General features: G+C 48.1%; 2 protein-coding genes across 2 annotated transcripts in view; both read left to right on the forward strand.

The window, feature by feature from the left end:
* The first annotated feature begins 438 nt into the window (after nucleotides 1-438).
* CISD1 (CDGSH iron sulfur domain 1) lies at nucleotides 439-13,347 on the forward strand. Its single transcript, XM_069863948.1, has 3 exons — nucleotides 439-532; nucleotides 5,566-5,771; nucleotides 11,332-13,347. Exons 1-3 carry the CDS (start codon nucleotides 502-504, stop codon nucleotides 11,419-11,421), a joined length of 327 nt encoding a protein of 108 aa, XP_069720049.1. The 5' UTR covers nucleotides 439-501; the 3' UTR covers nucleotides 11,422-13,347.
* Nucleotides 13,348-22,179: 8,832 nt separating this feature from the next.
* Nucleotides 22,180-26,503, forward strand: part of IPMK (inositol polyphosphate multikinase) — a 41,211-nt gene continuing 36,887 nt past the window's right edge. Inside the window, exon 1 of the mRNA XM_069863898.1 lies at nucleotides 22,180-22,328. Within this exon, the coding sequence (XP_069719999.1) occupies nucleotides 22,229-22,328 (100 nt within the window). The 5' untranslated portion in view covers nucleotides 22,180-22,228. The remainder of the gene's footprint in view (nucleotides 22,329-26,503) is intronic.

Here is a 26,503-nt window from a genome sequence, read left to right on the forward strand (position 1 = left end):
AACATCCTTCTTGTGGTGAGGGGCCCAGAACTGAACACAGGATTCGAGGAGCGGTCTCACCAGTGCCGAGTACAGGGGGACAATAACCTCCCTGGACCTGCTGGTCACACCGTTTCTGATTCAAGCCAAGATGCCTTGGCCACCTGGGCCACTGCTGGCTCACGTTCAGTCGCTGTCAACCAACACCCCCAGGTCCCTCTCCTCCGGGCAGCTTCCCAGACTCCCCAGCTTTAACCGAGTTGCAGGAATGGCGACTCAGCCACCTCCCCGGACAGCCGTTCCAGTGCCCGAGAGCCCTTTGGATGAAGACATTTTCCGAACGACCAGTCTGAAACCGCCCTTCCGCTACTTAACCCCGTTACACTTACCCTCCGTGGGGGGGGGCCTTTTAAGGGAAGCGGCCGCCATCTTGTGGGCGGGGCGACCGCCATATTGCAGGGCGGGACGGCCGCCATCTTGTGGGTGGGGCGCTCTGTGCCCTGCGCGGCGCCGGCGGGAGCCATGGGGCTGGGGCAGAACTCGGCTGTGAGGGGTGAGGCGGCGTCGGGGGGGGAGGCTGCGTGCCGGCGGGGTGGGGCGGGGGGCGCGCGGAGGGGCCGCACCGAGGGGACAACATGGCGGCGCGGGGAGCCCCACGCTGAGGCTGAAGGGGGCGAACGGCGGCGGCGGCGGCCCCTGCGCTGACACAGAGCAGGCGGAGGTTACCGGGACAGGTGGCGGAGTGTCCTTGATTTGAGCGAAGGGAGAGCTCGGTTCCGTCTCGGTAACTGTGGGGTTTGCGCCCCGCTGACCGCGTGTTTCCTCTCGGTGTTTCTGCAGGCCCCGCTCGCTCTCTGGGGTCGCTCCCGGCTCGTGCTCTGCGGGGTCCGGGCTGAGCGGGTGTCTCTGTGTGCGGTGTTTCCCATCTCAAACGCAGTGTCGGGTAGGGCTCTCTCCAAAGCTCATAACAACGTTAAAATTAGTCCTGGAGAAGTAACAGAACGTGTATAAGGTTGCCAGGAAAATTTACCTTTGTGCAAGTAAGCGGGAAATACATTCTGTCCCCAGCTGTTATCTCACAGCACACGGTCGATGGAGATCGCTCCCTGGTGTTGCCCAGGCCTGATAAGGGATGCTGGCCTTCTAAAGCTCCAAAACGACTCTTATGGAGTTCATTTACTGGCATTTTGGTGTCAGGAAGGTGACCAGTGGGAGCACAGCCTCGACCAAAAGTCTGTCCCGTAATTACTTTCCTCTTGAAGGGTCATCTGTGTCTCAACAGTTCTCAGGTTCCTATAGTGCAAACATGCAAGGATTGCTGCCATGGGAATGGGCACAGGACTGAAAGCTGTTGCCTGTTAGAAGCTCCCCCAGGCAGCCCTTTCACGACCCATGCCAGAACTGGCGATTGGCAAATGTTTTGCTGTTGAACCCTTACCTTGCATTCAACATTTCTGACTGGAGCTAGGGACAGCCCCTTTTGGGCACTGTTGTCTTAATTCTGGTGCTCTGCTGCTGGGCTCTGCCTTTGTTCCAGCCTTGTGCTTTGTGTGAAGCCTCCAGGTGTAAATGTCATGAAAACCTCTAAATCTCTGGGTCTTTAGCTTATCCTCCAAGCCTGTCACTGCACAGCGAGGATGATAGTGGTACTCGCACTGCGTAACGATTGACCTGAGCCCCGCCTGCAGCAGTGCTGTGTGCTTTAGCTGCTGTTGGGCAACCTGGTGGGGTGAAAGGTTTGGGGCAGATGGAGGGCAGAGCAAAGAGCATAATCTTCTTGCTTCCTCTAAAAAAGGAGCTTCACCTGTCTGGCTGTGGTTTCCAGTTATAAAGCTGCTCATGGTTTCTGCCCCTAAGACAGGGAATTCCATCAAGATAGTTTTTTTTTTGGGGGGGTTACACTGCTGGTACAGAGGATGTTGTCAAAGGCCTTGCTGTAGCCTAAAATGAGTTATAGTAATGGAAGGCTGTGCTTGTTAAAGCAATCAAACCAAAGCCCTGAGGGTGATTTTATATTAGGTTGTGTTCCCAGTAGTAACTCACTGTCACAGGCTTACAAGAATTAGAACAGCTCCTATACACAAGGAATTGAGAGGAAAACTCAGTTTGTGGGGGGAGGAGAGGAACATGATCCCAATCAAACTGCATATATTCTCCTTATCCCAGGAAAGCAGGAGTACAGTTGATCAGAGCGATCTGGAGAGTGCTTTGTTTAGGAGGCGGTGGCATATGGTTAATGTGATTTCTGTCAAGATTGAAGTTGATCAGTGCCTGGCAGGTCACAGTTCTTACTTCACCTTTGCATGTGTCTGCTGATGAATTTTGGAAGTTGTACTAATGCTAGTTTCCTCAGAGAAAGCCAGACACCAGAAGCTTCTTGTATTGTGGGATTTAATTCCAGCTAGTAAAGGAGGAGTTAATTGCTTTTGTGATTGTTGGTGTGGGTATGTGTTGAAAGGCTGCCCTTTGGAAGGCAGGGAGCCGTGTAGGTAGTGCTCTTGGTCAGGAGTCTTGTGGTGGCTTGCAGGTGTGGCCCCATGCTGACCACAGATCTGGTCACGATGACCATTGGCCGGATCCACCAATCTTTCTCCATCAGACGGTCTCTCCAGCTGATGGCTTCAGTTAAACTAAGCCTGTCAGCCATAATCCTCTTTCTTGCGGATGCTGTGCGGTGGCAGAAGTGACTTTATCTGCTTGACTGATTGGCTTTTACTCTTTGGCTTTTGGTGCACCCCGTTATCCTGGATGGCTCCTCAGTAAGCAAGTGCCATGTGTTTCTCCAGGTCTGGCCTGCAGGAAAGTGGCGTTCTGTTGCAGACACTTACACCGCGGGACTGTTGTGAACGCCTGCTTGGATGATAGCAGCTCCTTTATTGGCAGCAAAAGCCGGGGAGCAAGGCCTGAAAGGTCTAAGTGCTTCTGAAGCCCAAAGTACAGGTTCTCCTGTCTGGAGTTATTGCTATGGAGCTGACACTTACAAATAACATGAACATTTTTAAGCAGCAGAGATAACTTGAAAATTGCCTCTTAGGGCTGTCTTGGGCTGACTTCGTAGGAGTGCAGCTCTCCCCTGTGATGCCAGTGCCTGGAAAGGTGAAAACTAATGCATTTCCTAACCAGGATTGTGTGCTTCTGGTGGAACCAAGACCATCTCGTTTTCTTCCTGCGCTTGTCAGGGTCGATGGCAAATGCGTGTTCTTCCTGCAGATAAAATCTGAGCTCGCTGGTAGATCCTACAACTGCCTCTGTAGCCTAGATCCAGAAACATCCAGAGCGATTTTCTAGCTGTTGAAGAAGAGAAGAGAGCCTTTGTCATCCACATCTCTTGTTTATTAGGATATTTCCAAAGAATAGAGAAGAAAATAAATTCCCGCCATCAGCTTGTTGCTGCTGTCATATTCTGATTGTTTGTTTACTTCTGAGCACTGCCTGCTCCCTTGGGACTGCATTTTTCAGTCTTCTATTTCCTTCTTTCCATCTCTCTTCCCTGCCCTTCTCTCCTTTGTGTGTTATTTCTGGAGTTTTAGCCGGACCTTTTCCATTTTATAATGCTTGTGACATTGAAACAATTTGCTCTGCTACACAGGCCTGGACTGTCCTTGTGCTTTGGTATTATAACAGAACTGGGATTTGTTTAGTAATCACTCCAAAGTTGCTCTTAATATTTTATTTTAAAAAGAAATAAGCCCCCTAGACATTTCCCATCGGTGTCACTGTTTACACACGCCTCTTCAAGTAGTACTTGCGTGACCTTCAGAGCTGGCAGCGAGCTGTTGTGTTGGCACCGAAGGCCTCGTGAAATGGAGTTTAAAGTATCTAAAAACTTCTAAGAAGTGTTTTCCCTCAGGTACATTTTTGTGGTTAACTTGGTTGGAAAGGTGAAATGGGCATTCCAGCTCTTACGAATCTGTGAAATGAAACCAGAAACCTGGCAGGGTGACACCATCACGGGGAAGACAGTGTCTGTTTGCTGCTTTCAGTTAGCTTTTGTATGTTGACGTTGTGTCTATTAAGGCAGTGCTCAAATTGAAAAAGCCACTGAGCTTTAGAGTGGACTTACCTGCTTGTGCTGTGAGCGTTAGAAGTATTTTGTCATCAGAATCATTTCCTCTGCTGTATTTTTAAGCTAATCTGGACTTTTGGAAGGGGGGCAATAGAAGATCATCTTCCTCAGGGGGTGGTTCAGCTGCAGAAGTCATCCCTGGGCTTCATTAAACTCACTATTTCCCCTTAGTTTACCTAATGGAATGGATACAGTCTGTCACTGTCCCCTTGTGATTTAGAAACATTGGTTATGATTTGATCTGCTGGCAGCACTTCAGCCTGTGGCTCCATCTTGGTAAGAGTTTTAGAAAAGGCAGTGGGACAGGGCAGAAAATCTTCTCAATCCTTTTTAGTAAAAGCTCTAAGTGGAAGTGCGGCAAGTTGGTTAGCCGTGGAAAGTAGCATGAGCTAACAAAGGCTTTTTGTTTCTTCATATCCTTTAGAGTTAACTTAGTAAGGTCTCTTGCCCCAAAGATGTCTTGTGTCTTGGAGTCTTTCAAATCCAATGCAAACATTGAAGGGCAGGATATAAATTCCCACTGGAGACTGTTTTAGTTTTCTTGAGTTGTGTAAATGTGCTAAAACTTAAATTCCTGCTTTATTTATTTGTCTGTAAAGTCAGCCAAACTCAGTGTGTGCATGTTAGGACTACATGTGCGAGTAGAAGTGGTGGATAAAAAGCAAAAAAGGAGCAGCTGCCCGCAGCTCTGGTAGAAACAGGTGGAGCTATTGCCACAACCAGAACCTTCAGCTTAAAATCCAGCATCTTTTTGTGAGTTAGAGAGGAAAAAATGGAAAAAAAGTAGGAAAATGCCTTGCAGAAAAGGAAATTGTATCAAGTGAGCAAGACTGCAAATATTTTAGAGATCTGTAGGCAGGGGGAAAGTGAGGATGGGAGATGGTGGGAAAAGGATTTTTTCAATGGAAGTTGTCTTTCAGAAAGTCAGGACCTACTCCAGTTAAAATAAAATCATGGTATTCTTAAATATAATCTTTTTGGATCCATATTCTTTCCTGTACACCGCAGCAGGGATTTAATCGAAGCTGGCTTTTGCTACTTTTCTGACGTGGTGGTAAATAATTTCTGCATTGCCAAGTGTCTGTTAACAGTTTCAGCCACAAGATGTGTTACGGTAAAAGCTGCCCAGTACCCGCGTCTGCTTGGGTTGTTGATGCTCAGTGTTGTTGTTCTGTGACTTTCCTGCAGCTGAAATGCACAACAGGGGGTTTGCTGCTACAGGCTGTACTCGTGGCTGGTTTTATGTGCTGGACTCATCACAGATTCCCAAATAAAAGGTTCAAAAAAACCCCAAGCCCTGCCAGATTCATCCCCAGCCTTGTGTAGAAGGGATCAGGGTGAAGGAGAACTCTGGTGAGGAGGAAGGACTGGATTAACTAGGTGACTGTCAAAAGAAGGTGTTGGGTTTGTGTCATCCCTGCAGAACAAGAAGGTCTGTTGGAAAGTAGTAGTGTTGCCACAAGTAGTTTTGAAGGAGTGTCGAGGTCAAATAGTGTCTTTCTGTTTTTCTTCTCTTCTAGTTGAATGGATTGCTGCGGTGTCCTTGGCTGCGGGAGCAGCTGCTGTGGGGTATCTAGCTTACAGAAAATTTCTCTCTAAAGACAAATGCTGCAAAGCGATGGTGAATCCCCATATCCAGAAGGATAACCCCAAGGTAGTCCATGCATTTGATATGGAAGATCTGGGAGACAAGGCTGTCTACTGTCGTTGTTGGAGATCTAAGAAGGTAAGAGAAGAATAAGTGGTCCAATTCTGTTCGTGTGCACGCATGTTTCAACAAAACTAGTTTCATGCTGCTTTATTTAGAGGAAGTGAATTTCTTTTCACTTCAGCACTCTGTACTGAGATGTAGCAATATTTGAATCCATGAAGCTGTCACACAGAGTAAAGCCTGCAGATCAGTGCTAGTAGTGGACAAAATGTTTCTGTAGCTCTAAAGAAGCAGATCCTGTGAAAGGAGAGACGCTGTATGGGGCAATCACACAAAAGTCACAGAGAAAGCGGATCGCGGATTGTCCAGTCCATTCACCACTGGCATACATTTAACAGCTTCTCTTAGAAATCAAGGTGCTAATGTGGGGAGATTGAAATAATACAAACCTTCACAGCCAGGTAACTGAGGCTAACAGCCTTGAAATCTAGTGCACTCTCCATCAGTGAACAGAATACCAGACTTCCCAAGACTTAAGCATGGGTGTAGTCAAGCCACACTGCAATATTCCAGGTGCTGTAGCTTTCAGTTCTTGCTGTTGTCAGATCTGATTTCATTACTGTGCGGGTGAAAATGACTCGGGAAGTTACACATTGTAGCTGTGTTTGGTTTAACACCGCAGCACTACTGAGGATTCAACAGCATCATGACTCAATTCCAAAAGTGTCCTGCAGAGGTGGGCTTGTCTCCTTTGCCTTGTCCAGAGTCTGAAGAGAAAAGCAGAATTCCCTTCTCTCCCCGGGCTGCCATTGGCACGGTGTCCTCCGTGGGCTGTTACACATTGTGTGATGTATGCTGCATGTACGACATTTACATGCAGCGCTGATGGCCGTACAGCATGCAGGGGTCACACCTGTATAGCAGCATTGTTGCTGGATTTTGTGCTAAGTCTTAACTGACAGCCAGAATCCAGCGTTAGAGGCTGCCGCAAGGGCTAGAGCTTCAGAAAAGAAAAACAGGGAGGAGAAAGGCTGCTGTAAGTATATGCTCTTCATTTTGATATTCGAATTTGGGTTTACTTTGGGCTGCAATCATGTAGACACTTGCTTTGATGCTTCTGCAAAAAAACCCCAATACTAACCTGAAGCTTGGTGTTTGTACATTCTGCTTCCTATAACATTTTCTGTCGGAAATGGAAGATGGTGTCTGGTTTTAGTGGTCGCATTGCAGCTCCTGCCGATGTTCTAACTATTGCTTGATGCTAAATTTTTTATGTGAAATGAAAATCTTAGGAAGTATGTTTTGGCATATATTGAAGGAATGTTGTCTGTTTATGAACGTGGTGCCCTATGGAGTTTGGGTTCTCTAATCGTACAGTGAAAGGAAGCAGTCTGGGCTTCCTTATAGTGAGTGCATTCTCAGAACTCTGATATGAAAGGCCTTGTGAAAGCATTAATGAGACAGTGGAAGATTTTGAAGGCATTTGCTTTCTTTGATTTTTAATACTGTGTATTTTAATTAACATGTGCTTCAGAGACTGCAGTTTCTGATTTTGCTGCCTTCTTCTTGCCCTGATGGTTTGGCTGTGTGGTGGGTAGCATGGTCTTCAAAATGCGTGCGTGCTTCTTCTTGTGTACAGTTATTGCCAAGTGGTAATAAAAGATAGGGGTGATCATCTTCATTCTTGCATGCTTGCTTGGAAGGAGCTGGTTAGCATTATCTGTTTCCTAAGGTTCTCAAACTAAGATTCTCTTAAGACATGTAATAATGTTTATGTGATGGGAAAGTGTTACCGTGTGTGTTTCTGATGCAGGGACTTACAGTTACTTCAGAAGCAATAGGTACCTTCTCTGGTTTTGGGAAGGAAGAGGTGTGTAAGGATCTATACAGGTTAGAGGTATCTTCCTCTCGTGTGGCAGTGTGAGCACTTCTCATAGAACCGTAAGGTTGGAAAAGACCTCTGACATCATCAGCTCCACCTGTACCTGTCCACTACTAGATCCTATCCCCAAGCACCTCATCTACCCATCTTTTGAACACTTCCAGTGATGGAGACTCAACTGTCTCGCAGGGCGGCTGTTCTGGTGCTTGATAACACTTTCTGTGAAGAAATTTTTGCTAAGGTCCAATATAAACTTACCCTGATGCAGCTTGAAGCCATTCCTTCTTATCCTATCACCCATCACTTGGGAGAAGAGACCAACACCCACCTCTCTGCCATCTCCTTTTATGTAGTAGCAATAAGGTCTCCCTTCAGCCTCCTCGTTTCTGGGCTAAACAACCCCAGTCCTCTCAGCTGCTCCTCATAACACTTGTTCTCGAGTACCTTCACCAGCTTCATGGCTCTTCTCTGGATGCACTCCAGCCCCTCGATGTCTTTCTTGTCGTGAGGGGCCCAAAACTGAACACAGGATTCGAGGTGCAGCCTCACCAATGCAGAGTACAGGGGAAGAACCGCTTTCCTGGTCCTGCTGGCCACGCCATTTCTGATACAGGCCAAGAAGGCCAACGGCCTTCTGGCTACCTGCCTCATGTTCAGTTGCTGTCAACCAACACCCCTAGGTCCTTCTCTGCTAAGCAGCTTTCCAGCCACTCTTCCCCAAGCCTGTAGCGCTGCATGGGGGTTTTGTGTCCTGAGAGCAGTACTCTGCACTTGGCCTTGTTAAACCTCATCCCACTGGCCATGGATCCAGCCTATTCAGATCCCTCTGCATAGCCTCCCTACCCTCCAGCAGATCGGCTCTTCCTCCCAGTTGAACATCATCCATGAGCTTGGTAAGGGTGTGCTCGATCCCCTCATCCAGGTAGTTGATAGAGATATTGAACAGGACTGAACCCAGCACTGAGCCCTGGGGAGACCACTTGTGACCAGCCTCAAAATGTGACCACTTACATGTTTCCAATGGAGGGAATTCCAGTTACTTCCAAAGCAATAGGTATGCGTGGTTTTGGGAATGAAGAGGCGTATCACGATCTCTATTCCATCTACAGGTTAGAAATATCTTCCTCTCATGTGACTGTGTGAACACTTTTCATCAGATTTGACCTCGTCTGAGGCCTTAGTCTGTTAGTAGAACCAGTAGCTCTAGGAGTTGTGTGCTCCTCCTGTGTGCACTAACGCTGTAGTTCTTTAAATAGCCCTTTCCCATTCAGTGTTGTGCTTTGTGGGCACTGCATAGCACGCTTATCAAGTTTTGTGGAAAGATGCAGTGTCAAATTTATCAGTATAGAGGCAAGAGTTTTGTCTTAAAACCAAACTGTAAAGGTAGAGCATTTGTTTTCTGACTCTTCTGCATTTTTAAGTGGGTGATCTGGGAGCGGAGAGATTTCCTTTCTTTTATAATGTCCTGGAAGGCGGTGGAATTAATTTGCCTTCTTCTACAATGACCTGGAATCTCTGGGTTTTCCAGAGCCGTGTTAGTCCCCAGGCTAATGTCGGAATGTCAGAAGAAATAGTGGTAGAGAATCTAAACCTGTTCAGTGTTGAGGGAAATAATCTGAGCTGTCCAGACGACTACAGAATTCCTTCAGGGTTGGAGCTTTGGCTGCTATCACTAGCCTGTTTTTTCTTAATTAAAGATGAACACGGCCTTAAGCTGCATCAGGGGAAATTTAGATTGGACCTTTGGAAAAATTTCTTCACAGAAAGGGTTCTCAAGTACTGATGGTGGTTGCCCAGGGAGGTGGTTGAGTCACCATCCCTGGAGGTGTTCAGAAAGGCAGATAGGTGAGATGCTTGGGGGTGTGATTTAGTAGCGGACAGGTATGGTTGGAGTTGAAGATCTCAAAGGTCTTTTCTAGCCTAGTGATTGTGTCAGGCCTAGGATCCATCTATTCCCTATCTCATCTTCAAGCTCACCAAGTATGTGCTCTGAAAACGTGTTGCATTTTTGAGAAGCTCGAGTCTAGTGTCCAGGCCTCTGGAAACCAGTGGTTCATCTGACCCAGAGGATTAATTCAGTGCAGTCAGAGTTGGTGGCTGTTAAAGGTGTCTTGATGCTCTCTGAATCTATGAACCCACCAATTTTTGTCACTTGCAAACTTGAAGTGAGGGTGTCCTGCAGCTGGATCTTGGACTTACCTCCCTGGGGTGTGAGAGTAGTTAATGTCTGATCAAAGCTGGATCAGTGCTTCCATGAAGACTGGTGGACTGTGGTGTTGCGTGGAAAGACAACTGGCCCAGGAACACCGGGTTTGGGAGCTGGTCAGTGTCCCAGGAATGTACACCTGTTTGCTCAGATTTTTTTCTGTGTATCTGTCAGTACCTACTTAGTGTTCTCTGCATTCAATGTTTCTTTATTTGGAAATGTCACCTGCCATTTATAGGGTGAGTTTTGACGTTTGGTAACTGTGAAAAACAACAAAAACCCCACCTCACCTTTCTTCCCTCTGCCCCTAGTGCCGGCCTACAGAACACGTGGCTTTATCTTTAGAGCTCTTCTTGCAAGTGTATTGTCTTCGTTATGTTGGTTTTGTGTGGTACTTTGAAATCTTTTATTCTGATTGCGGTGATAGGGTCTTATTTTTTTTCAAGGGCTGAGGCACAAACATTGGGATCAGTGGAAAGTTGAAGCCGTTTTGCTTGTGACTGTGCTGTGAGGGATTATTGCTGTTGCAAAAGCAAAAGCTTAGCAACACCCAACTTTGATTCCCATTGCATCTAAACAGACAAAATAGTAACTGAATGCAAAGTACTAGTGTACGATTTCCGTTATCATCTCCAGGATTTCCTTTGCAGAGGAGGCATAGTCCTGAAAACGTGTCCTTGAGAGCTAGTGGGATCTAACCCCACTCGCGTTGCTTCACAGAGTGTTCTTTGGCTCTTGAAGGAGCGGAGCAGTTGTGACTGGTCTGCAACCTGGACAGTTACAGCTGGCTAAAGAAGTCTGTGGATCTTGCTCTGACCAAGCTCTTCTAAGGGTTTTTTTTACAGAACAAGCACTTCTTGAAACTGCTTCCTCAGTGCTACCTGTAAAACCCCCTGAAGAACAGCCGTGTCAGTTGGAAGTGTGGCCTGTTTATGTTAGCAGGTCAAAATCCTAACAAGGAAGCCAGCTTGTGCCAAGGGACCTTTGTGGATGAGATAAGCTGGCTGTGTCAGGATGAAGCAAGGGCAGCTTGCCACTTTAGCTGTCTGGAGGCAGGACTATTACACAGGTGTGTCTCTTACTTGAGAGAAAGCTAGAGAAAATGGCCTTTTTCTCACTACGGAAAACAAGTTAAAAAAATTCAGCTTTGGCTCTCCTCCTGTTTCTCTTCCTCACCCCACTTATCTTCTGTGACTGCACTCAACTCTGGCTGTTGCCCCAGGAAGTGGGGTGTGAGGCAAGGTTGAGAGCAAGGTATTCCAGGTAGGTTACGGTTGAAGGTCAGGCTGCGTTTTCCTGATGCTGGCTTCAGGCAGGAACATCAAACAGAGTGGAGCTGAGCTGCTGCTTTTTCTCAACTAGTCTTTCATCCACTCTGCGTCCGCATGACCGGCGCTAGTGTTCGGCTGGAATTCAGGGAGACCTGAGGCACCAGCACAAAAACTTTGGTCTGCAGTCACAGTGGGTTTAATGAGAAGATGTTCTAATGAACTTTCAACCTAGATTGTTATTCTGACTCTGGGCATGTTTATTTTTTCCTTTTTCAGTTCCCACTGTGTGATGGCTCTCACACAAAGCACAACGAGGAAACTGGCGACAACGTTGGGCCTCTGATCATCAAGAGGAAGGAGGCGTAGAGTGGACAGTAGAAGCTGCAAAATGAATGTCTGACAGATCCTCTCCTCACTTGTAATTGGGGGAAAAACCACAAATTCTTTGTCGTATCACTGCAGACTTTCCAGTGTAGTGTGTACATCAGGCTTCGGCATGTGTATTCTCTCTGGTTCTTGTCTTGTTTTAATCACTACAAAGCATAATTTACTAAATAGTCGTGGTTTAAATTTTTCATCCTGTAAAGTGTGTGCACCCTCTGCATTGAGTATGAAACTAAAATGACGCACAGAATGTACTTCATCAGAATAGGTATTAAATTATTTTCAAATAGATGTGCATTACTCTGAGGCCATTCAGTAGAAAGTGTTCTGAAGGTAGATGCTAAAATTCTGGCGAGATTCTAAAGTCACAGGTCTGGAAAGAGTTTTGTGTAAAAAGGCAGCAGCAAGAAAGAAATCCTGGTGCCAAAATGCAGCTTAACCTCTGCTTGTGCTGCATTTTCAGCAGGTGTCACATTTGGCCTATGAAGCTGCTATTCTGAGGGGCTTCTGTAGAAGAACAAATTTAAACTAGCAACTATGAACAGAGAACATAAAAGGCTCATAGCTGGGTAGGGCTAGAGGGCAACTTTGCCATTGATTTTACAGCAGTGTTGAACCTTGAACCTACTACTGCACGGTATGAAGAACATAGTGCCAGAGCTGCAGACCTGTATTTAGAGCAGGATTAGGAAGATTGTCTCTACGAGAGCTCTCTTAGTAGACAGTGAATGATACAAAGTGCTCAGCGAGCGGTGGACTGGGAGTGGCCAGTTTGTCTTCGCTGCTGGAAAGCCTTAGTTTTGTTTGCAGTCTCTAGCAGTGAAGCTGACTTCCTCAGACAATGGGACACGTCTTGGTGGGTAGGGTATGCTGATTTATTCTAGAAGCTAAAATAAAAACTAAAACCTCACCCCCTCATTACTGTCTGCTGCATCACTGCTCTGGCTGGTTCCGGAGGACTCTTCCTGCTGTGAAGGGAGGAGACATACCTTCCTTACTAAGTGGCCTTAGGCTCTATGTGTCTTAAATAACTGCTGTCTCCCTGGGCTAATTACTAATGTGGTCCAGCAAATTTTACCTAGGAAAGGCTTTGGCAACAGCTAGGAACAAGGGAGAAGGAAGGATGGGACAAAGAGAGCTTTCATCGTCCTTTCATGTGGCACCTGCCTGTCTTGTCTGACACGGCTGTGTTAACGGCTGTCACGTTGGTTTCCTTCAATAGCTTTGATTTAGTAACAGCAAACGGCTACAAACCAAAACCCAAGGAGCAGGGTGGCAGAGGGCAGTTTTGAATTAAACCCAGTCCATTAGAGTAATTGCAGACTCTGTGAGATGAGCTCAGTGTTCTGGGACAGAGAGTCTACCTCGGAGCTAGAGGAATGGCCTTTTTGAGAAGCTGACATTTTAACCTGCATTCTTCAAGATTGTCCTAGAGGAGCGGGCAGTAGAGGTTTTATTTGAGGGTTGTTGTTTTTTTTTTTTTATGAACTGACTGATCAGGATTGAAGAAAATGTTTTGCATGTTCTTGATGTGAAGTCTTCAGAGACTGAGGTCTTAGCCGACAATCAGAACTTTGGCAGAAGGCACAAAAAGTAGGGAAGGTGGCACAGAGGCAGAGAAAAGAGGCTTTGCAGGCAGAGTGCTATAGCAGGGGCAACTGCTGTCTGTGAGAGGCCTCTGCTTGTTGCAGTCAAATACATTTAGTTTCTGCCTTTTCTTCTGTTCTTTACTGTAAAGGTAAATATGTTGTTTTACTTGGCTCAGTACTGATGCATATGGAAAGTTGTTTTAACCTTACATTGTCAAATACGCTGCTTTTACCCAAAACAAAGTTATTTCTGTATTATTAGAATGTGACACCGGATGTTTCTCTATTGATGTCAAATACACATTTGAGTTCATCTTGACCTCAAGGCTGTGTTGCCTCATGGGTTGCTGTCTCTCTCCAGGGAGAGTTACACTGGGTAGTGCTGAACGCCAACGCTGCTGTAACCGTAAACCTGTGTTGGGGTTGGGTTTTAGTTCCAAGGCTTTTTTTCCTGTTAGCAGCAAAGCCTGGCTGCTCTTGGAGGAGTAAAAGTTCACTGATGGAGTGTTTTGAGAGATGCAGTTCTGAACTTTCAGATGAGTGACCTGAGTCACAAAACTGCTTCATGGAGTTTGTGTGTCAGGGAAGTGGGCTCCATGAGAAATTTTTGTTCCGGGAAGCGAAGATGCAGAAGCAGAGTCTTTGTGCATTCACATCCTTGTGAGTTTGTTTTAGAGAACTGTCGTGTTTCTGAATGTTGACAGAAAGTGATTGAACTTTGTTCTGATGTACATACAAATTTCTGTACTGTACCTAGAAGTTCCTGCTGCTCACGTGCCTGAGCTGTTTGAACGTGGTGACAGAGAGACTTGAATCTGAATAAACAGACTTGCCAGCAGTCTGGGTGAGCACCAAAGGGAACACATAATTGTTTTTCCTTATTACCAGAAGAGGTTATCGTGTTGATGGTTGGAGTGCTTGCCTAGACCAGTGTTTGCTGAAATCTCTGTTCTTCAGTGCTTTCCTCAAATCCTCCCTAGAACACGAAACAAATTAGTTAGATCTTTGCCAAGGTTTAACCATAAAGATATTCTGCAAGTGTGCAATTTTCACATCTGATAGGAAATCCTACATGAAAACGTAGTACAAATCTTTCATAGTTAAAGCACTGAAGGATTCCTGTCCCAGAGTAAAATGTTTCTGTTCGACATCATTATTTGTCAACATGTACTTGTTCATTAGGAGGGGAAACCAATTAAAGTCCAGGTTATGCAGAAACTGAGCGTGACTCATCAAAACAGTCTGATTATCAAATACTCAAGTGCTTCCAGAACTGGCATCCTTGAAGAGGAGACGCTGTAAGTGCAGGTATTTCCTGTGTTTAATTCAAGCACTGTTCATCTCAGGGATGGTTTCTGTTGCAATCACACACTGGTCCACTAGGAGGAATCACTATGCCGTGGATGCTTCTTGACGGGGCAGTGCTGGGTTTAAGGGTTTTTTCATTGCACGTGTGTAGTTATGTCTATTATTTTTCAGCAGCGTTACCGTCCAAGCCCAGGCATCTAGAAGTGGAGCTTCTGAGAAGGTTCTCAAGCACGGGAACAGGCTGCCCAGGGAGGTGGTGGAATCACCATCCCTGCAGGTGTTTTACAGGTGGATAGATAAGGTACTTGGGGATATGATTTAGTAGTGGACAGGTACAGCTGGAGCTGACGATCTCAAATCTTTTACAGCCTAATGATTCTATGATTCTGTAAGTGCTGCGTAAACGTGATGAGACTAAGCAGCTTTTCATGTGGGCAGGCTCGCACGCTTTGAATCCAGGAGCTGAATCGCTGGCTGCAGAGCTCAGACCACTGTCTCTGTTGGAATTTTCACTGTGTTGTTGCAGTTTGGACCTTGTTCTGGAGCTGATGGTGTCTGTAAAACATTTTGCACCGCAGCTGGAGTGGGGCTTTAGGTGTAATGCAGCTAAAGACATAGAAACGTGAGTCACTGCTGTATCACAGTTGCTACTCCAATAACAGGAGAACAGTCTATAATGGCAGGAAGGGTAAGAATGTAGGCGTGAGACTAAACATTCGTGTTGCAAAGAAACCTTATTATCAGCTGACTGCTCTTTACCCATCCTGAACGTGGAGCTCTCTTAACTAAATTGGCTTTTGTTATAACTCCTGAAGCCTTTCAGGGCTGACAGATCCCAAACTGAGCCGTGGCTGGATGAGGTGGAAGAGCATGATCTCCCTGTGGGGCATGGGCAGAGGGGGGACACCAGTGCCAGCAGGCTGGGTTTAGCAGCGCTCAGCATCTCTGTTCAGCCCCGTCAGAACATTTCATGTGGACCTGCTGAGGCTCTGGAGTGAGTCCAGAGAAGAGCAACGAAGCTGGTGGAGGGGCTGGAGAACAAGAGGAGCAGCTGAGGGAACTGGAGTTGTTTAGCCTGGAGGAGGCTGAGGGGAGACCTCATTGCTCTCTCCAACTACCTGAAAGGAGGTTGTGGAGAGGAGGGAGCTGGGCTCTTCTCCCAAGTGACAGGGGACAGGACAAGGGGGAATGGCCTCAAGCTCCGCCAGGGGAGGTTCAGGCTAGATATCAGAAAGACATTTTTCACAGAAAGGGGCATCAGGCACTGGCAGAGGCTGCCCAGGGATGTGGTTGAGTCACCATTGCTGGAAGTATTTAGAAAGTGGGTAGATGAGGTGCTGAGGGACATGGGTTAGTGGTTGATGGGAATGGTTGGACTCGATGATCCAGTGGGTCTTTTCCATCCTGGTGATTCTATGATTTGCAGGCTGGCTAATGCAGAGAGTAGTTGCATAAAATAACTAAATAACATAAAAATAAATCAGATGTGTGTAGAGAGACAAGAAGGGTAAAAAGAAGAAATAAAATGGCAGTTCGGAGGAAAGTATAAGCTAGAAGAGAAGATTTAATGCTGTAACATTGCTAGGTCGTACAAGAAAGGATAAATCAAAGCATGGAAGTGATCTGTTGCATCTCACTATACTTCTTAATAGAGTGAAGCACAAGGTGCCCAAAGTGGTTGGGCATTAGCTTCAGGGCCAAACCTGTTCTGTTAGCTAAAGCCTCACTCCTTGGAGCTGAAGGGTTCGTGTGCCTCGAGCAGACATCTGCTACTGTGGGTTTTCTTCCTTAACTGTCTGTGAAATCCCACAGTACTGGACAGAAAACAACAGTCTAACATTCCATCACCCTTGCCTTTGTAAACTTGTTAATTAGATGTGCAGTTACAATAAATAGAAGGAGCATTTCCTGGTATGCTCCCTGAAGCCAGTAAAATCACAAAGGTTCCTGTGCCTGCAGCCAAGCAGAGTTCAGTCCACCTTTCTCATGTGCAGTTTGGACTGGAAATAAAGGGTTTACTGGGGTTCTTGAGTAACTTCTGTTTTCTTTGATACACAAAAGTTGCATTCATCTCCTTTAAGCACAGAGAAATTATTTCTCTTGTTTTCTTAGCTGCACGCTGAACCATCCCTCCTCTCTGATTTGACATTGCACTGCCCTTAATCCGCTCTGCTCTGAATCCTCTTTGTCATGCACACTGCAGTTTTCTTGTGGTGTTTTTTAATGCACGGCACAGTTATACAAAAAAGCGCTGTTTGCTCTTTGAGAGAAGCCTGTGCAGAAAAGAGGAGCTTCTCGAGTGTGCCAGAAATTACAGCTTTAATGTGTGAAGCATTCAAAATATAACACGCTGCAAGGATCTGCTCAGTAGCTGGAATGTTTGTGCTGTTCAGTCAAGTCAGCTGGCTGCAGAAACGCAACAAAATGAATGACGAGGTCACTGGCTGTGTAACTTTTCTCAAATACTTCTTTGCAGCTGGCAAATACAACCATACATGGGTAAGACGTGGTCAGGATGCGCTGTCTGTCCAGTGCTGGGACTCTTAGTCGTGGCTTGGGCAAAACAACAGCCGGAACAGACTTTCCCTGCAGTGTTTATTAAATTTGTTGCTCTTTTTTAACAGTCTGATCGTGCTCTTTCAGTCTTATTCTTGGCTGCCATATCTGCATGGGTTAAATTACTTCTTAAAGTACTTCTTAAAGGTTGAAATTCTGTTGCTTTGCAGACAAAGTCCAGGAGTAGAATACTGTTTAATAGAAGAGACTTTAAAAAATGCCAGTTGTCAGTGGGTTTTGTCAATAAAAAGGTATTTAATTTTACTTCAGGTGGAGGAAATGTAAGTAGCCTCTAGGGAAAGACAAAGAGGCATTTTAAATAAACCTCTTGGCATGTTAATCATTTTAAATCAAGTACCTAAATAAAGTAAGCCTTTAATCAAGGGTTATCCTAAAGCATTAGGATGTGACTGGTAAAATGCCTCCTGATAGGGTCACAAGGAATACTTGGAAAACCTTTGTTTAGAAAGACAAAGGGAGTAATCTTTATTTAACTGTAAGACACGAGATAGGAGATGATACCGAAGACTTTGCTCTAATGCCTCCATTTCAGAAAGAAGCACAGCTTCTTGCCCAAGGACATCAAAGCACACATGTCTCATTGCATTTTCTAGAGCTGGAAACATTTAAAACAAGTTCCACTGGCTTACGCTCTCCTTAAACGATCATTTAATTCCATCTTCTGCGCTAGTTAAGCAATGGTATGTTTCTGTTCTCCATGAGAAACCAGGCATGAAAGACGGACTCTCTAAGTGGCACACGGAGGCCACACATAGCAACAAGATGATGCCTTTTGTCTTTCTCTCAACGATCTTCCTGATGTTGCTCAACATTTTGTTGGGTGTTTTTTTGGGCTTTTTTTTGGCTCCAAATATACTCTAGGCTGATGAGCTCAGACAATTGTCAACAGTGACTTCAGGATCTCTTTCCTGGGCCGTGACAGCCAGATCCAGGATCAGCATCAAAGAATTTTGGTTTGGATTGTCTTCCTCCACAGGCGTTACCCTCTGTTTATCCACACTGAAGCTCCTGCACCTTTTGTTCAGTTTTGTGAGATCCTACGCGACTTCTTTGCCATCAGCGTGGCACTCAACTGCCCTAAGGAGATTGCAGCATCCACAGACCTGGAAACTTTCTGCACGTTCCCTTCTGCAGGTCATGAAGGAAGATGTTGAATAAAGCCAGTCTCAGCAAACGGCCACTGCTGCCTCCTCTCGACCATGAGAACTCTTCCATTTGCTCCCTACCCTGTCCAAAAACGATCCTTTCCTCGAAATTCTGTGCTTAGTTTAATGATCACCAAGAAAAAAATAAAATCCAAGCACTCTGAGGAAGAAAGGAACTATTGAAATGAGCTTTTCACCTTTATAGTCCTTGTAGTTTTCTAATACAAAACAGACCTCCCAAAATTTGCAGACATGTTTCTGTTTTGAGAAAAGATGATCTAGAAAATGCACAACTGCTATGAATTAACCTTGCAGTCATTTTTCAAGCATGCTGTGTTATCTGCAGAGAGTGGAGGTTGGCTCTTGACACCATCCCTTTGTGTTCATCCTGGAAAACCCCAGATGTACTCGGTTGCCAGGGAGGAGAGTGGTGTCAAAGAGTTTGCATCAGTCAGAGCCAAGCAAAACATGAATCATTGTGGGACCTGATGCCTAATGACAAGGCTGTAGCTGGGAAAGAAAGTGAGACAGCACCGCTGAGTTTTACGGCTACAACAGACAAGGTAGGTTAGATTTTAGTTTGCTTAGCAAGAACAAAAAAGACAGCATGGAATTTCTGTGAATTTATCAAAAGATTAAAAGCCCTGGGCTATTTTAAGAGGGTACGATACAGCAACCCTCCTGCTGTGAAACGATGAGACAAAAACCAACTGCAACGCGGCTACAACTGTCACAAGCAGCACGGGCCCTCCCACCCCTGCAGACATTATTGGTTTTGTTGATCGATGTTTCTTGTTAAGGCCGTGCTACGGTCCAGGCGAGCTCGGTTGCAATCTGCTTGGCCGGCAGCAGCTCTGTGAGCGCGGCTGCCTGCTGCGGGAAGCGGCTCTGTGGGCAGCAGGATCCACGTCTCGCACATGGATCTCCCACAGAAGGCACGGCCCTCTCAGGGAAAGGGCATTTGTGGTGAGATGGGGAAGAAGGGGCTGCGAACCGTCCAAAGCGACAGTAAAAAATCCAGCACACCTCTAGAGTATTTTAGCCACGTGCCAGCCCCACTCATCTGTTTGCCTAATGTTCCCCTGCCCTTCACTGAAGTATGAGCCAATTTCCTGTGCCGAGCTACTGGGCGCCTTGTGGTTCGCTGTTAACTAACTGTTGTGTTTGAAAAGGGGCTTTATTTCAGCAGAAAGTGATTCTCGTGTCATCTTTGCTCGGCTCAGAGGAGCTGTGCCGTCTGCCAGTGACATACCCTCTTGCAGCGCAAAGCAGTTTGTGCAAAATAAATGAGTGTATAAAATTTATTATCATTGAATTGTTAGTGTTTGTGTTTCATCAGGCTGAGTGAGGTATGATTGTTTGCTGGCAAAAAACCAAGAGTAATCTGGAATGAAGCATAATTTTGCCAAATGCATTTTGTTGGGGGTATAACCAACCACCTGTCCCTTCTGTTTGCAGCTTTTTTCATTTTCTCCTTGAGTGCACGTGCACAGCCTGGAGATGGGAAGTTTCCTTGGGAATCTCACTGGCTGGTTCAGCATTCAGCGCAAACACAGCGTCACAGTTGGTGAAGAAACAAATTATTTCTCATTTCTGGTATTTTCTTGGTTTCGCTTGCTTTATTTTCGGAGAAATTCCCAGATAAGATTAGTGAACTCCCATAAGCTGAAGCGTGAGGGTGGAATGAGCGAGCGGAAGACAGTCTTGCGTCACTTGATTTCTATATGCATAAATCTGACTAAATCAAATATCAGGGCAAAGCAAACAGTCAGTGTTTACGTATTCCACTTACTCATGCTTTTGTATTTCTTTTAATCCCTTCCAGGTCCCTTTCTGTTAGCTCTGAGGATATCTAGAAGCTATTAGTTTAGGAGTAGGTACTCCAATAGCCTTTAAATTCCTTTTTTTTTTTTGCCTTTTAATGCCATTTTTTTTCCACTAAGATTTCGAGCTTGGGTAGATCACAGTGTTAGGTGGGTGCTCATGCAAGTCTGAAGTGTTTTTCTATTTGCATTTAGATCCAGATCAGACAAAGGGTCTCATATCTCTGCAGGGGGGAAAACGTCTTGCCACGAGGCTCAGGTTGACATGTGAACCTCGCAGCACCAGCTGCTGCCGAGACCAGGAGTCTTCTCTCTGCCAGACACGCACCACTTGTGCTTTTTTTTCCACCAGCCTCCTCAGGGTTTTTTTTTTGTGCTAGGGTTGCCCAGTCTGTGGTATTTCTCTTCTGCGTCAGCAACTCCCTGGGAAAATTCAGCATTGGGGAACTGGAGATGGGAGGTTATGCCTGCAGCCATCTGACTCCTAATCTTTAGGGTTGGACAGTAACGAATGATGAGAAGAAGATGTTTGGGAGGTAAAAATAACTTTTTTGACCAGCCCTGTCACTTCAGGAGGGATCTCTCTGAGTTGTCAGCACTGTCTTCTCCATCTTACCCAATTAGGAGAGTGTTGTTTCATGAACAACAAACTAATGAAACTTGGGTTTGTCAGTTTTATATGCTGTGCTCCTTCCTCTCATTCTTCAAGACCCTCATTTTCCCTGTGACCTTCTCGGTTCTTTGATGCTTTAATTTCCTGACTAAATTGCCCAAATTGCCCTCTAGTTCTCCCAAGCACCTTCCACATCTCCCAGCTGTGGGATGGGGAAGTGGTGGCACATAGTATCTGAACTCACTGCACTGTTGTTCCTCTAACGTCAACTCTGATTGCTGATGTACATTTTTATAAAACCCATGAGAATGTCATATATTTGCTATAAAACATTTCCCTAACTCCGTTCTTGTTTTTCTGTTCTGCTTCCTACTAATGCGAAACATGACTTGACACCGGCAGATACTGCGGCATACTGTGTTTGATGGGAATGGTTGGACTCGATGATCCGGTTGGTCTCTTCCAACCTGGTTATTCTATGATTCTATGAGAAGTGCAGGCCTGACATTCAGTGTTCAGCTAATTTTCAGGGAATGGTTTGGGTTGGAAGACCTTAAAGATCATCCAGATCCACCCCCCATGCCACGGGCAGGGACACCTCCCATGAGATCACGGTTCTCCAAGCCTCATCCAGCCTGGCCTTGAACCCCTCCAGGGACGAGGCAGCCACCACTGCTCTGGGCAACCTGGGCCAAGTGCCTCACCACCCTCATAGTAATAAAATTCTTCCTGATATCTAATCTAAATCTATTTTCTTTCAGCTTAAAACCATCGCCCCTTGTGCAATCACTTCACGCCTGTGTCCTGTAGCCCTGCGAGGTCCCCCTGGGGCCTTCTCCAGGCTGAGCAGCCTCAGCCCTCAGCCCTCAGCCCTTCTTCACAGCTGAGGGGCTCCAGCCCTCGCGTCATCTCCACGTCCTCCTCTGGGCCCACTCCAGCAGGTCCGGGTCCATTTCTTTGCTGCGCTGAGGGATCCAGAACTGGACACGGTGCTTCACGTGAGGGGCAGAGTCAGCGGGGGTTCTGTGGGTGCCGGGGGCAGGGGCGCTCTGCCGGTCCCAGTACTGGGGTAGCCGGGGGCCGTGCCCGGGGCTGTCCCGGTGCCGGGGGCTCTGCCGGTGCAGCTGGGCCGCTCCTCGAACCCTGTGTTCAGTTCTGGGCCCCTCACCACAAGGAGGATGTTGAGGCTCTGCAGCGAGTCCAGAGAAGAGCAACAAAGCTGGTGAGGGGGCTGGAGAACAGGCCTTATGAGGAGCGGCTGAGAGAGCTGGGGGTGTTTAGCCTGGAGAAGAGGAGGCTGAGGGGAGACCTCATTGCTCTCTACAACTACCTGAAAGGAGGTTGTGGAGAGGAGGGGGCTGGCTTCTTCTCCCAAGTGACAGGGGACAGGACGAGAGGGAATGGCCTCAAGCTCCGCCAGGGGAGGTTTAGGCTGGACATTAGGAAAAAATATTTCACAGAAAGGGTCATTGGTCCCTGTCCGAGGCTGCCCAGGGAGGGGGTTGAGTCCCCTTCCCTGGAGGGGTTTAAGGAACGGGTGGACGAGGTGCTGAGGGACACGGGTTAGTGTTTGATGGGAACGGTTGGGCTCGCTGACCGGCCGCGTCCCCCCGCGGTGGTTCTCGGGCTCTGTGGCTCTCCGGGGGCGGTGCCCGCGGCGGGGCGGGGCGGGGGGCGGGGCGCGGCCCGGTGGGTGCCGGGGCGGCGGGCCCGGAGCGCGGGGCCTCGCCCGCCATGGCCGCGGAGCCGAGGGGGGACGGGGCGGCGCGGCCCGGGGGCTGCCGGCCGCTCGCGCACCAGGTGGCCGGGCACGTGCACGGCGCCCAGAAGGGCGGTGAGCGCGGGGGGGGGCCGGGGGGGTGGGGAGCGAGGCGCCGCTGAGCGGGGGGGGCCGGCGGGGGCCGCCCCGGTGTCGGTGCGGGAAGGCCGGGGGCGTCTCCCTGCGGAGGTGGGTTTGGGGCCGGTGAGGGTCCGGTCGGTGTGGGGACAGGTGGGGGGGCAGGTAAAGGTCACCGCGGTGTGGGGGCAGGTGCGGGTGAGGGCGTGGATGCAGGTGAGGGTCATCTCGGTGTAGGGGCAGATGGGGGTGAGAGTGTTATCTCCGTGAAGGTGCAGGTGTGGATGCAGGCAAGGGCCGCCCCGGTGCAGGTGTAGGTGAGGGTGGTACCTCCATGCAGATGTGGGCAAGGGTCACCTCAGTGCAGGGGCGGGTGAGAGTCTTCTTGGTGCAGGTGAGGGTCGCGTCAGTGCAGGTGGGAGTGTGGGTGCAGGTGGGGGTCATCTCGGTGTGGTATGGATGACGATCACCTCGCTGAGGTGTGGGTGCAGGTGAGGATCAGCTCAGTGTGGGTGCAGGCAAGGGTCACCTTGGTGCAGGTGTGGATGTGGGTGTGGATGCAGGCGATGGTCGTCTCTGTGCAGGTGTGGATGTGGGTAAGGATCGCTGTGGGTGTGGGTCATTCTGGTGCAGGTGTGCATCAGCTCCGTGCAGGCAAGAGTCACCTCGGGGTGTGGGTGTAGGTGAGGGTTCCTTCGCTGCAGGTGTGGATGTGGGTGAGGGTCATCTCGGTGCGGGGCTGGTGTCCCCAGTGCTCCCCCTCAGGAAGGTGGGGGGCTGGCAGGGCTGTGTGTGCTGGGTAGGAGCACGCTGAGGCCGAGGACGTGGTGGTGACAGTTCCTCTACCAGCTTTGTGTCTGTCTTAATTGCAGGCTGAGGGTGAGGAGCTGGCCCTTCGGCTGAGGTGTCAGCTCATGTAGGCAGCGGTCAGTGCTGGAGCAAGTGGCCAAGTTAGTGTTGCCAGCTGCCGCTTCGCACCCTTCCAGGCGATGGCATTTGGTGTAGCTCCTGCTTCTGGGCCAGGTGTCAGGTGTGCATCCGTTCAGCACTCGGTGTCCCCTTGGAGAGCAGCTGGCACAACTACCTGCTGTCATGCTGCCTTTGAACCCTGTGGGTGGGAGCTGCCTCTGCTCAGCAGGCCAGGGGCTGAGCTTGAGAGTTCTTCCAGCCTCAGCCAGTGCAATTACAGCACTAACGGCATCACAAGTTTGTCTTATCTTCAGCCCATGTCCGTGGCCTGTCTTGCTGCTGATAATCTCCACAGAAAAGTCATTCTTGTCCCTTGCCCCTGCTGTGCAACCGGTGCAATAAAATGTTGAGGGAGGTGTGTTGGATCCTTGGACCTGTACATCTTCCTCGTTCATGTATCATAACATGGGGTGGGATCAGGCTTCAGGACAGCCTCAACCTTTGGCGCATCAGTTTTATCGCAGCTGGATCAAGACAAGACGGGTGATACACAATCTGTGTTGTGGGTGCAGCTCCAATGGATTAGGTAAAGCTGGCTCCACGGCAGCTGATGAACAAGACCAAGGTTTTCCTGGACAGATACCACCGCGGCTGATGAGCTCATCAGAGGAACTGAGTTTTACATTTAAATGAAGACTGAAGCTGCTCTGGCAGTCGCAGCTCTCTCATTTTTTAACTGAATAGCCTCATTTTATTTCTTTACAGATGTTGTGTGTAGGAGTGCAGGAAGTCGAGATGCTAAAGATACAGGGTTATGTGTAATTCTGCAGTGCTGCTCCCCGTGGTGTCTTTGTTGTGAAGCTAGTCCCAGATGTTCGGATATATGTAGTTGCTAATAGTGCTGGTAAGGAATAGCACAGACAATCTGTACGCCAGAATCTGTTGGAACTTTAAGCATGTGTGAGGAGACCAGTGTGTCTTCTGCCCTTTCCATTGCCTTTTATGTCTTTTCTTACTGTGGTCACCTTCCTGCTGTTCTCCGTTCTGCCCTTTTCTACCCCATTGAACCTTTAGCATTTTAAAAGCCTAAAGCTGTAAAAGACTTGTGTGCCTATTTGTCGGGATGCCTCTGCTGCTCAGTGCGCAGCATAGGAGAGGTACCTTGATGGTTGTACCTGGACGCTGTTCATGTCTGAGCTGTTTTCTGATTCAAGCTTGATTCCATAGGCAGGTGGAGAGAAGCAGTAGCTGATGGGATATGCTGCCTTGTAGAGCCTCCTGCGCCTGGCTGGGGTTTGGTGCTTGTACCTACAAAGTGCTGGAGGTCCCTAGGCCATCAGTGGGATTCTCTAGGTAAAGGAGCTGCTCTCTTTTGCCGCGAGGCTTGGTTGTGCAAATCACAAAACTTCTGACTCTAGCTGCTGATTTCCTGGTGCAAAGGTTAAGGTAACACAAAGTACCGGTCAATCCTTGTTAGGTGCCTTCAGAACATCTCTTTGAGAGGAGGCATTCAGAGTGTTTATGCAGGACAGGGATTGTCTGTAGTTCAGTGAAGTGTATGGATTGGATATGATGTTTATTTTCTTTTTAAAAAGAGTGCATACACCTGTATTGGTAGTTTTGAGTTTCAGAACACTAGGAATCTTTGCGTGCAGAGTCATAGAGAAACATTTGTGAGATGTACCAGAATTCTTTGCCTCGGCCTTTAATAGTAAGGAAAGTTGTTCCCTCTGTGTACAAACCCAGGAGCTAGAGGAGCAGAATGAGGCTCCCTTGATCCAAGAGGAGGTGGATAGAGACTTGCTCGCCCAGCTAGACACCCACAAGTCTATGGGGTTGGATGGATCCACCCAAGGTATTGAAGTCTATGGGGTTGGATGGATCCACCAAGGGTATTGAAGGAGCTGGCGGGTGTGCTGGCCAAACCCCTTTCCATCATCTTCCAACAGTCCTGGAAGACTGGGGCAGTTCCACTGGACTGGAGGCTGATGTTGTGCCCATCTACAAGAAGGGTCACAGGGAGGATCCAGGGAACTCCAGGTGTGTCAGTCTGACCTCAGCGCTGGGCAAAGTCATGGAGCAGGTGATCTTGAGTGCTATCATGAAGCACATGCATGGGAAGCGGGTGATCAGGCCCAGTCAACATGGGTTCACAAAGGGCAGGTCTTGCCAAACTAACCTGATCGCCTTCTATGACAAAGTGACTCAGCTGCTGGATGAGGGAAAGGCTGTGGATGGATCTTCCTGGACTTCAGTAAAGCCTTTGACACAGTTTCTCCCAGCATTCTGCTTGAGAAACTATCACCTCTGGCCTGGACAGGCGCCCACTCTCCTGGGTGGAAAACTGGTTGGCTGGAGGGCCCAGAGAGTGGTGGGAAATGGAGTTAACTCCAGCTGGAGGCCAGTGACAAGTGGTGTCCCCAGGGCTGACTGCTGGGTCCAGCCCTGTTCCATGTCTTTATCAATGACCTGGATGAAGGTGTCGAGTGCTCCCTTAGCGAGTTTGGGGATGACACTAAGCTGGGTGGAAGTGTGGATCTGCTGGAGGGTCGGGAGGCTCCAAAGGGATCTGAACAGGCTGGATCCATGGGCTGAGACCAATGGGATGAGGTTTAACAAGGCCAAATGCCGGGTCCTGCACTTGGGGCACAACAACCCTGAGCAGCTACAGACTAGGAGAAGTCTGGCTGGAAACTGCCTGGAGGAGAGGGACCTGGGGGTGTTGGTTGACAGCGACCGAACATGAGCCAGCAGTGGCCCAGGTGGCCAAGAAGGCCAATGGCATCTTGGCTTGGATCAGAAACGGCGTGACCAGCAGGTCCAGGGAGGTTCTTCTCCCCCTGTACTCGGCACTGGTGAGACTGCTCCTTGAATCCTGTGTTCAGTTCTGGGCCCCTCACCACAAGAAGGATGTTGAGGCTCTGGAGCGAGTCCAGAGAAGAGCAACAAAGCTGGTGAGGGGGCTGGAGAACAGGCCTTATGAGGAGCGGCTGAGAGAGCTGGGGGTGTTTAGCCTGGAGAAGAGGAGGCTGAGGGGAGACCTCATTGCTCTCTGCAACTACCTGAAAGGAGGTTTTAGAGAAGAAGGAGTTGTCCTCTTCTCCCAAGTGACAGGGGACAAGATGAGAGGAAATGGCCTCAGGCTCCGCTAGGGGAGTGTCAGGCTTGACATCAGAAAAAAAAATTTCACGGAAAGGGTCATTGGTCCCTGGCAGAGGCTGCCCAGGGAGGTGGTTGAGTCACCACTGAAGGGGTTTAGAAGG

This window comes from Phaenicophaeus curvirostris, chromosome 9, assembly GCF_032191515.1.
Source record: "Phaenicophaeus curvirostris isolate KB17595 chromosome 9, BPBGC_Pcur_1.0, whole genome shotgun sequence".
In the NCBI taxonomy this organism is placed as follows: Eukaryota; Metazoa; Chordata; class Aves; order Cuculiformes; family Cuculidae; genus Phaenicophaeus; species Phaenicophaeus curvirostris.